At 31.0% G+C, this 12,933-nt stretch overlaps 1 protein-coding gene across 1 annotated transcript; it reads right to left on the bottom strand.

The window, feature by feature from the left end:
- Positions 1-11,617: 11,617 nt before the first annotated feature.
- LOC131875892 (receptor-like protein 33) lies at positions 11,618-12,676 on the bottom strand. Its single transcript, XM_059220601.1, has one exon. The coding sequence runs from the start codon at positions 12,674-12,676 to the stop codon at positions 11,618-11,620; it is 1,059 nt and encodes a 352-aa protein (XP_059076584.1).
- Between the last annotated feature and the right edge of the window lie 257 nt (positions 12,677-12,933).

Here is a 12,933-nt window from a genome sequence, read left to right as displayed (position 1 = left end):
TGTTGTGGGTGACTTTATGTTTATGTTTCATATATTAATTTTTATCGCTATAGGAATTTTATGTTAACACTGTTTACCGGCATACTTAACTGTCTTACCGATATTAAGCAATAAGTTGGTCAACAAGATTTTGGTTTGAATTTATTAGACAACTAATTCACCCTGCCCCCTCTGAGTTGTCCCCGGGACCTACACTCTATCAATTTAGTTCTCAATGTTTTCATCTTCCAACATTCTCAAGTACTCATACTTCTACTTTAATAAATTCATTAGCCTAGCCTACTTTGTATTCAGATCTCCTTTATATGCCAAACATAATTTCTCGCATACAACTTTTTCTTTCTTTAATTATTTTACTCTTCCAAACACTGAATCACTTATACAACTAAGAATTATCGCTTTAACCTTTGCATTAGCCTCCTTCAAGTTCATCTCATCTATGGTTTGAGCACCACCCTATAGGGTTGTATATCCGATATGAATGATTTCCCAATTTTTTTTTTGCAATGTCTCCAAATGTGACTCCATTCTCTCTTTCCAATATGAAAAATTTGTATCATCAAAGATAGGAGCTTTTTCAATCACATCTTGTGCCATACCAGATCTACTTCAAGTGGTTAATCTCTCTTTCCACCACCCTGCTCCATACTAGATATAATTTATTTCACATGTAGTCTAAGCACCACCCCGCAGGGGTGTATATCTAGTTTGAATGATTTCTCAAATTGCATTTTGCAATGTCTCCAAATGTGACTCCATTCCCCCTTTCTAGTATGCAAAATTTGTACCATCAAAGATAGGAATTTTTTTATGCTTGTCCTGTGACATACCTGATCTACTTCAAGTGCTTAATCTTATTAGTGGGGAACCTTTCTCCGATACCAATTATTGAACCCAAGGTAGGACTAAGAGGGGGAGTGAATTAGTCTAAAATAAAAAATTAAATGCATCACATAAACAATTAAATGTCAACACACATCCAACACATGAACACTAAGATTTATATGTGTGAAAACTCCAAACAACAAAAAACCATGGTGAGCACTTGGCCACAAAATATATCCACTATGTATATCACATTACAAAGAAAAGAGCTAACTACTCCGGACTTGCAGACCAATGTAAGTGCTCCTGGGGCAAGATACAAAAGAGGACTTCCAAAACCTAAAGCCAACTGCACTCAGAAAAAGATACAAAAATGATATGAAAAGAAGGATCTCCTGAGCATGAAGTTGTCCTTGAACTCTACATCAAGTGACCAACATCAGCACACATAACTCTAATCTCAACTGCCAACACTTTGTAGTCTTAGTGAAACTTGCATATCATTTGAACACAACTCTTCTTTTTCTCTTTACCAAACCTCACTAATTATCCTCATATATATATTCATCACACTTTCCTCCCCCCCCCCCCCCCCACCCCCCCCAACTCTCTCTCTCTTTTCTTTCTTCTGGGCAAAAGCACAAAACTATGTTACGTTTCAGGCCAACTTATCAGCATAAGTGAATTTAAGTAAGTCTAACTAAAATTAATTTTAGTCAAATATATGGTCTATACAGATTAATTATAGCTATCTTATATATGGGCCATGTATTTTTTCCAATTGGAATTGTCTACTAAATGTATATTTTATACCACTTTGGGTCTAAATACCAAATTATTCTTTTTTGGAAAACTCAATGCTTCAACAACTCATGCTCTTATAATCAATTTATTTTTCAAATGTAAAAAATATCCTGTTATAGATCTATAAGTGAATTTTTCAAAATATATATTTTTTATATTTTAATTAATTTTAATATTTAATATTTTATTTTTATTGAAAGTAGGTCATCAACACTAAAATATAAGGTTAATTATCTTGTAAAGCAAAAAAACTAAAATTTATTTTAAATTTTTGAAAAAAATAAATGCACTAGAGAAAAGAGTATATGTCAAGATGATATAATTCTTTTCTAATTTGGATAAATAATTAAGAAAAAAGGTGATGCAAAATGGAAAGAGTTATATTTCAGTACACACAACTTTTTAAATTTATTGAAAAATATATATACAAAAAAATTATTTAAAAATATATTTTTGCACTAAAGTTTCAAGTTATCAATATACATAAAAAAAATGAAGAAAATGGTAAAATTTATTATATAAAGTATGATGACTCATGTAACTTCAATTTCAACATTTTATCGGCAACCAAATTATAGTATTTACTTTATATGAAAGTATATTCGAAAAAAAAATTTAAATTTTTTTAAAATTACAAACATTAAATACACAAAAAAAATACATTTTATTAGTTTACATCATTTCAAAATTCAAAACATTTGTTTCACTTTCTATTGATTCAATTTAAAAATTTGAATCAGCATTGGCCATTTCCTTTATAAAAGTGTGACACAACTTTGTGCTTTTACCCTTCTATTTTACACATCTCAATCATACACATCTTTATATACAAGATAGGTCATCAAAGCTTAAACCAAGTTGGCATGAATCAAGATACACTTTCTAAACAAAAAATATACACATTTTTATCCACTCTAGGAGAAAGAGGGCACCAAAACACATCTTCTAAAGATCAATTCACTAATCTACAATTATGAAAACATAACCAACAACATATCCATATGCTACACATCCATATAAGAAATTAACAATCAACAACATACTCTCCAATGCAAATAACTCAAATACAAATCTCCACACACTAGGGTAAGACCCATAAAATATTAAGCACACTACCACAAATCATATCTAGACCTAAGGATAGGTCAAACATAGAATCTCATAACCAGCAACAGTCACTTCCATTAATGGGGACTAGTATTTAAACACATTAGGAGACATAGGAGGGCATAGAGAGTAGCTAAGAAGTAATAGATAGGGGAAACTTGATGTAAAATACTTATGTTTTATTCTTATCATTGTAATAAGCCCATGATAGCCTGTGAACTTCCATGTGGGGCTAGTGGGCTTAATGTAAGGAACACATGAAGGCTTGCAAGTATTTAGGCATTCTATTTTCATTAGTAAAAAAATTGTTTCTTTTTTCATTCAATTGTGTATGTTGTGTTTCAACATATGTTAGGTTGCAAGGTTGGACAATTTGTTATGCACCTTCTAACCTTGGTTGCATCAATATGTATGTATGTATGTATGGATGGATGTGTATGTATATGTATGTGTATATACACACACACACACACACCAATGTGTGTGTGTGTGTGTATAGTGTCATAAATTGTACACCCCTAATTAGGGTTGTCCAATTTCATGCTCAGGTTTGCACCCGCCTTAGTGTGTCCCATTACATTTATAAGGATCCTTTAGAAATTTTTAATTATTAATTTAATTAAATCTAAAGTCCTCTCTCATCAATTCAAATACTATAAAATTGGGCTCTTAATCCTAAGTCTGCCCCTTTTAATTTTATTTTAATTAATCTTAATAATAGCCTAATTTCAATCTTCAGGGCACATTTTTGCATATCTAAACACCTTGAATTGACCCACCAAGATAGATTTCACTTTGTAATCATGATATCTTGCATCCCTAGAAAATTCAAAAAAAGTTAGCTGAAGTAGAGCGACCACCATTCTAGTCCTGACCTTTTTTCCCCAAATTTTGCAAGCTTAATTTGGTGGTATTATAATGTTGAAATCCAACTTTGTGTGAAAATATATCAATTCTAAGTTATCCTAAAGGTGATTTTAATTATGAAATCCCTATATAAGGTATCTCTTTCAATTTATTTTTAACAATTACACTTTTATGCAAAGATTGTCATCAATTCAAGAGTAGATCTGATTCAAGGAGTAGGAAGCTACATCAAGGTATCTTAAAATTATGTTTTAATTATGATTTTATAATGGTTTTTGTGTGATTTATAATGTTATTGCATCAACACATGAAGGAATTATCCTAAGAGAATTGCATCACCTAGTGAAGGTATAATAATTTACATTCAAGCATTTTAGCCTTGCCCTCAAAGGCAAGTTTTTCCATTTCAATTCAAGTTCAATTTCTATTTCAATGAGGGTTAATTTCAAACCAAAGGTTTGAACTAAGAGAAATCCCTATCCACAACCCCCTTTTCTTTCCTTCTTGTGTGTAGTTATAGGTACCCAATGGAGCTAGGCAGATCAATATAGCTTCAAGACTTAGAAACAGAGCATCTAGTGAAAATACAATAGAAAGTGCCTAGACCAGAGTGCCCAATGCCCTAGTCCACCAAGACCAAGGTGCCCAGCACCCTCATCCCCTAGGACCAAGGTGCCCAACCACCCCAGTCCTTCCCAATCCACTCCAGATTTGGCAGGAAGGGTCTAGATCAACTCAATTTACAAACTTGTAGTTACCAACTCAGTCCGCTCACTAGGACCAGAGCACCCAATGCCTTGGTCCTATTAGATCAAACCAAATTTCCAATCATAGGTGCACACTAGATTCGCATTTCCAGATCTATGCTTTCTTAGTTTTGTTTCTTTATCAGACAATTATTATTGTTGGTCTAGTTGTTTTCATTCATACTACTAGCTTAGTTTATCATTATCCTACATTTGACACATTCCCAAGTTCATAGTAGCAAAGGAATAGAGATCCTAAAATTATTCCTTGACTCTTTTTCAAAAGAATTAGTCGAAGAGAATCACTCCTTTAGGTGCTTCGGTATTCTAATGTATGAATGAAAGTGGATTTAGGTCCTAATACTACCCAATTCTATTTTCATCCATCACAGACACACACACATACATTTGTATGTATGTATGCATAATTATGTTTATGTGTGTATATAAATATGTAAATGTGTGTAAATATATGTATATGTGTGGGAATTTGAGTTGTGCGCCACAAAAATAATAACAACAAAATGGACTATCCTAGCCTTTTCATCAACTAAATGTGTCAAAGTGGTGCTTACAAACACCTTTGAGGAGATTGTTTACTCAATAGGCGATTGTGTTCTCCTAGATCAAGTCTTTTAGTTAGCTAAATTAACAATGATGAGAAAGATTGAAGGCAATATTCACCCACATTCAAAGAGCCTATATGTAGATCTAATTATTTACTCTTAAAAAGTCAAAATATGCTCTAATTTATTTTTCATATAAATTAATTCTACAAATAAATATTTTATAATATTTTAAAAAAGCATATCAATAGTTCACCAATTTCAATATTTGAAGGATTTGTTTCCCATTCTCTTCCGTGCTGTGCACAACTATTCCAACAACGATGCTCATTTTTTACTAGGCCCAACAATTTCATTTTATATGTGGAGTCAATTGACTTGGTACTATACTAATAAAGAAGTGATAAAGCAAGACCAATCCTTCCCACTCTCTCCCGTGTCATGCACGATTGTTCAAACAATGATGCCTGTTTTTATTGGGCCCACCAATTTCATTTGATATGTGGAGTCAATTGACTTGCTACTATATAACAAATAAGTGATAAAGCAAGACCAATCCTTCCCATTCTCTCCCGTGCCGTACACAATTGTTTAAAGAGAGATGCCCATTTTTATTGGGCCCACCAATTTCATTTGATATGTGGAGTCAATTGACTTGCTACTATACTAACAAAGAAGTGATAAAGCAAGACCAATCCTTCCCATTCTCTCTCGTGCTGTGCACAATTGTTCAAAGAGAGATGCCCATTTTTATTGGGCCCACCAATTTTGTTTTATATGTGGAGTGAATTGACTTGCTACTATACTAATAAAGAAGTGATAAAGAAAGACCAATCCTTTCCATTCTCTCTTGTCTAGGCCCACCAATTTGGTTTTATATGTGGAGTTAATTGAGTTGGTACTATACTAATAAAGAAGTAATAAAGGAAGATTAATCCTTCCCATTCTCTTCCGTAGGTGCATAACTGTTTGAACAATGATGTCTTTTTTTATTGGACCCACCAAATTTATTTTATATGTAGAGTCAATTGACCTACTACTGTACAAATAAAGAAGTGATAAAACAAGACCAATCCTTCCCATTCTCTCGAGTGCTGTACACAACTGTTCAGAAAACTACGCCCATTTTTACTGGGCCCACCAATTTCGTGGTCAGTATTTCCTGGTCGAGCACGTTATTTCTGGAAGTCTAAGTCTCCACAATTCATAGCGCCATGAAGTTCGGTGGGTGCATCGATTTCACTCCAAATTGACGGGTCGCACATTACATCTGGAGCCACGAATTTTTTGACTCGGAACTCTTCTAATAAAGGAGATATATAGTAAAGACATTAATGCCTTCACCCTCAATTACAATCTGTGGTGACCCCACCGCAAAGACATGTTCAAAACTCTTCCCTTGCAATTGTAAACCCCTTTTCGATTACCTTAAAACCATGTTCATCTATTACACGGATTTACTCTGTTCAAATATCATTCTATTTAATCGTTAAATAGTCATCAATAATTTACATAAAAAGTAAAGAATTTATCTAAAAGTTTAAATTCATGCAAGCAAATGATGGGTAAACGTATGAAATATGTCATGTTTCAGCTTTTATAGAGGTGTTATTTTATTACTCCAAATAAAATAGAACCCTCGCCACTTTTCTCCACCTAGATTCACAGTTTTTTGCATGGAGGACATTTATTTTACAGATGATTCTCTTCTATGATAAGATATCTCCCGACATATTTTACATATATTTTAAAAATATAAGTACACTAGTTATGCCGAGAGACATCTACAATGACATCAAAATTTCCGTAAACAAAAATTCAATTCTGAAACAATTTGACATGCAAATGACGGGTAAATGCATGAAATATGTCATCTTTTGATTTTTGTGGAGGTATTATTTTATTACTCCAAATAAATAATCTCCAACTATATGAAACCGTTACATTCAAATGATAGTCGAAGAGTGTCATAATATTTAAAAGGGAACAATCAATCTTTAGATTCCATTCTATTATAAGATTTATCTCGGAATAATTTATCTATATTTTTTAAATATAGATAAACTAGTATTTCAGAATAGTCATATGAATCATGCAACAATTTTACTATAGAAAGTTTTTCCTTCACATGGAATCATTATAACATTGTTATTCTTGTAATTATCACTAATATTGATAAAATATCTTAGGTTTTCATCATGGATAATTGCATTGTTATCTTGCAATATGGATACCATTCCTTTTATGTTACTTGATGAAATATCTTAGGTGTTCATCTTGGATAATTGCATTCTTACCTTGCAATATGGATATCATTCCTCTTATCTCATATAAGATTCCATTAGGATAAATAGGGATTTCAAGGAGCTTTCTCAACAATGGAAATATTCAACCTTATCTCTTGAATGAAACTTTCACATTCTACTGATTAGAAAATGTAAGCCTACATTTTGGTTTAGTGAACTAATTCAGATTGCTTCAACTCTATTTGCTCTTGTATTTTTTGATGTCTTTATTTTAAGTGATTAAGAAATTCGAATTATTGGTCAATCTTTCTTTCTTTACGATCACTTTTTGATTAAATAGGTTCACTTCCATCATGAAATATTATCCATACTCAATCTCATTTCTATGTGAAGTAGTAGGGGGAGCAAAATGTGGTCCAACATGGTAGGCTCTTTGTTTAAAATCAAGAATAACCAAAATTTGAGCATGTCCATTATTAGATTTGTTCTTTTTTTAAAAAAAACTAGTAGGCATATCATTTCTTCGAACATTATAATCATGCTTATGATTTCTTCTTTGAGTTTAAATCATTTTATTAACTAAGACATCTAGTATATATTGTTATTAATTTCTCAAGTCAACAAAAAAATCAATCTTTACTAGATATAGTAGCTTCAAAACCTTATGAAGAAGCTCTAGAAGACTTGAATTGTTGGATTTGCATGTAGCTTGTACTCTTTGGATTGAAAAATAACAGCGTAGAGCACTATGGCAAGCCTTAGACATAAATAATCCCAATGAACTAGTATTACACAATGATATGCTACATCACAAAATACTAAATAACAATTTAAGAGAAACTTAAAAATTAGATAAAAATTCTAAAAAAATTATATTTTCAAATTGTTTGTAAAGTTTTATCATTTAGATTTATGATTTACCATTGGCATGGTTTATGTTTCATGTTGATGGTATAGAATTTAGGATTTAAGGTTTTGCATTTAGTATTAAACTTTTAAAGAGAATATATATATATATATATGATTCTAATCAAATTTTAAGAACAGAAAGATTTATATTTAAAGAAATATTGGAATTTACTTTAAATTAATGAGTAAACATTTGAAGAGCTAAGGAGTAGAAACATCAAAATTGATTTGAAACAATATTTAGCTCAAAAATTGATCTTAAATAATGGTTTTGAGAAAATTGTTTTTCAAACAATCCAATTTGAAAACCAAACAATGCAATTAGAAAATGTGAAACTATTTCTTTAACATTTATATTGAAATCATTTAGACATGTAAGTGCTATGCAAGATAAGAAGGGTTTTGGTCAAAAAAAAATTGTCCTAATTTTTTTCTTCAAATCTCTTAATTAAACAAAACACAAAATAAAATAATGTAGGAAAAAATTATCTTCCTCTACAATCTTATATTCATCTGCCACCATTAGACACATAAGTGCTATGCAAGATAAGAAGGATTTTGGTAAAAGAAAAATTGACTTAATATTTTTTTCTTCAGATCTCTTAATGAAACAAAATTAATGTAGGAAATTTTTATCTTCATCTACAATCTTATATTCATCTACCACTAATTGAGATTGCTTCAACTCTATTTTCTCTTCATATTTTTTTATGTCTTTATTTTAAGTGATTAAGAAAGTCAAATTATTGGTCAATATTTCTTTCTTTACGATCAATTTTTCATTAAATAGGTTCACTTCCGTCATGAAATATTATCCATATTCAATCTCATTTGTATGAGGAAGTAGGTGAAGTAGAATATGGGCCAACATGTAGGGCTCTTTGATTAGAATCAAGCGTAACCAAAATTTGAGCATATGAATCATTAGATTTGTTCTTTTCTTTTAACCAATAGGCATATCATTTCTTTGAACATTATAATCAAGCTTATGAGTTCATCTTTGATATTAAATCATTTTATTAACTAGGACATTTAATGTATATTGTCTCAAGTCAACAAAAAATCAATCTTCACTAGATATAGTATCTTCAAAAACTTATGAAGAAGCTCTAGAAAACTTGTATTGTTAGATCTCCAATTATCTTGCATGCTTCATATCAAAAATTAATAGCCTAGAGCATTGTGACAAACTTTAGACATAAATAATTTAAATGAACTAGAATTGCCCAATGAGCCACATCACAAAATATTGAATAACCATTTAAGAGAAACTTTAAAATTAGATAAAAATTATATTTACAAATTGTTTGTAAAGATTTATGCTTTAGATTTATGATTTACCATTGACATGCTTTATGTTTCATGTTGATGGTATAGAATTTAAGATTTTTAAAGATTTTTTAATCAATTTCATTTTTTTGGTTTAGAATTTAAGGTTTTGTGTTTAGTATTAGACTTTCTACTGAAATCCTTTAGACACATAAATGCTATGCAAGATAAGAAGAGTTTTGCTAAAAAAAAAATTGTCATAATTTTTTTTCTTGAAATCTCTTAATTAAACGAAATAGAAACAAAACTAATATAGGAAAAATTTATCTTCCTCTTCAATCTTATATTCATCTACCACCATTATCAATAGTTTAATATCTAACACTAATACAATCGATTTTTATATAACATTTGTTTATTCTCATTTATTTTAATGATAAATTTGTATTGTATCTAATTTACCAATGCAAACAATAATTAGTACAATTTATTTGTGAGCTGAAAGCAATACATTATTAAAATAAATAAAAAATTAATTACATAAAAAATGCATCTCACAAATAAAATACATATTTAAAAGTTCTAATATCCCATATAATAATTTTAAAGATAAAACTTAAATTTTCTAACAGAATTAAAAGTCAAATGCAATTGCTATAATTAAAAAGTGATCACCAAACTTTCTCAAATATTTTTAAGAAGCTATACTAGCATATCTATACATACATAAATATAGGTAGAATAGATGAGATATATGATTATAGAGGTGTCTCGTTGTTTAAAAATAAATATAATAAAATTAAATAGATAGATTTATAATTTAGATGAAAATTCAATGTGAAAAATTTCAAACCATGCTATATTGAGAGATTTTAAAAAGTTTCAAATCTTAAATTTTAATGAAAAATTAACTTATAAAGAATAGACATAATTAGTGTAATTATTTGCATTGGTGCTGTAATTATAAATCTGTTAGTACGATTTCACCAATTTGATATTGTACACTGTAATTGTTGATTGAAAAGAGAGTAAACTTGCTATCAGTTTTTAAATATGATTTTTTATTAATATATTTTTTATTTATTATTATAAGAGTTCAAGATTTGAAACTTATTTTAAATCTCTGAACTTGAAATTTTTCACAATAAATTTTTATCTGAATTATAAATCTCTCTCTTTAATTTTATTATATTTCTTTTTAAGCAAAGAGACATTTCTACAATGATGTTTGTCCGTCGGTTCTACATATATTTCTCTCTATATATAGATATGCTAGTTACAGGCACCCATGCAAATAATCGGCCATAGATCTGATAAATAATGTTACCTGATCACTTTTTGTAACACCAACCTTTTATACAATGCACAAAATAATTTATACCATAGATTCAATACCTTCGAAAGAAATTTCTCAGCTAGACTGAGCTGTAAGTTCCATATAAAGTTCTATATTTTCTCCATCCTGAATATTACTTTTGAATTAACCGTAGGATAGTTTCGTCTCTTTGAAGTTTATGTTAACCCTGTACAGTGATATTTAGAACCCGAAGCCTTCTTGAACGTTACATTCTGATCTTCTAGGCGGATAGCGATTCATTGTGTTTTATTTGCCCATGCCTTACAACAGGTGAGCGATTGTCAAATTATATCGAATGAATTAAAATATACACGGATCCCCTGTTTTCACTGTAGATGCATCGATAAAAATGAGTTGATCTCAATTAATATTTCTATGTAAACAGGCGCTTTATGCAATTAAGCTACCTGAATATTTTAATGTTCATACCCTCTTAAGAAAGAAAGATTTCTTAAACCATAAAACCATCGTACATTTATTATTAACTTCTTCAGAAAGAAACAGTCCTATAATACCAAGTCAAATGCAAAAAAACAATTTAAATGGAAGGCCAATAATAATTATGTGCATACTATGCAAGGATGACACATATGATTGTATTTTTTATCTTACAATTTAAAAACTACATCAAATATAGTCAACTTGCAAAATAAGCTCAGAAATCAAATCTTTTATTTTAAAACTGCTTAATTATCATGAAGAAATAAACATTCATAATCTCTTATTACGAAAGAAAGGAAACAGAAACTTCAAAATATTGTCAACCCTCTTGATGTACTTCTTAATATCATCAACCCTCTTGAAGTACTTCTTTCTCCACCTCTCTCTGACTGAAATCAATAACACTACAACAATCAGCAAACCTGCTCCATATGACCATCCTACTGCAATTTGATACCACGGAATCTGCTCGCTCTCCTCTTAATCTTTATGTTCACCATCACTTACAGGAGGAGGAGTTGCGAATTTCGGCCAAGAGCGATTCTTTGGAAGTGGGCATCCCTGCAAATTTGGATTTCCAGAATATGATGTATTTTCAAATGTGATCATCTGTCCTCCTTGCGGTATACTTCCAGAAAGATCATTATTGGACAAATATAAACATGCCCAATAGTTCAGAGATTGAAGCTCCGATGGAATTTGTCTTGAAAGTTTGTTTGAAGAAAGGTCCAACGATTCACGTTGACTCATATCCCCCAAATTATGTGGAATAATTCCACTGGGATTGTTCATGGATAGATTCAGAAACTTCAAGCCCTTCAACTTTCCAATCTCAAGAGGAACAACTCCATTCAATTGATTGTTGGAGAGATCTATGCCAGTGAGTGTGGAAAGAATATATGAGTAGTACTGTAGTTCTGTACCTTTAGAAGACATATTCAATGTATCATGATATAAAACCCTGCCATATTGACCATAAAATACCTTGTTTTGATACATAATATTTCCGTCTTCTGTTGCTATAGACATTGCTTGCAAAGATACAATGGTGGAGGGAATAAGGCCCGATATGTTGTTGCAAGAAAGGTCTAAGATCTGGAGCTTCTTCAATTGACCAATTTCTGGAGGAATGCTACCACTAAAGAAAATCCCCTTCAATACCAACGCTTGTAAGTACGAAAGATTCACAATTGACTTTGAAATCTGACCTTGTAATAAATTATGTCCAATATCAAGAACTCTTATTCCTAAAAGAACTAGACCAGGAAACAATGGTGAACTAGGAAACAATATTGAACTAGGGAACAATCCATTTAACTTATTATCCTTGAATACCAAGGACCTGAGGACCATTAGTTTATCAAATTCTTGGGGTATGCTTCCTTCCAAACTATTACTTCCCAGATTTAATACCTCAAAAAGAACACAATTTCCCAAATTGGGAGGGATTGTTCCATTAAATTGGTTGTTTGCCAAATTTAACAATGAAAGTGTAGACAGACTAATTCCCAAGCTTGAAGGTATATTGCCATTCAGCATATTGTCATTGAGCATTAGCTCTGCTAGGTATTAAGGAGGCCACATTGATGGCATCCGCCCACTCAATTCATTCCTAGATAGATCCAAGAGCTTCATTGAATGTGAGTTGCATGCAAAATGTTGAATGCCTTGTAAGTGATTTCCTGACAGGGCTAGGAATCGCAAGGAGGGGCCACATAGCCAAGACGGAATTTCTCCAAAGAGATTGTTGTCTATCAATACCAACTCCTTAAGAGAAAATTGAGTTGAAATCCAAA

The sequence above is a fragment of the Cryptomeria japonica genome, chromosome 5, assembly GCF_030272615.1.
Source record: "Cryptomeria japonica chromosome 5, Sugi_1.0, whole genome shotgun sequence".
NCBI classification, from domain to species: Eukaryota; Viridiplantae; Streptophyta; class Pinopsida; order Cupressales; family Cupressaceae; genus Cryptomeria; species Cryptomeria japonica.
This window is presented reverse-complemented; position numbering and strand designations above follow the sequence as displayed.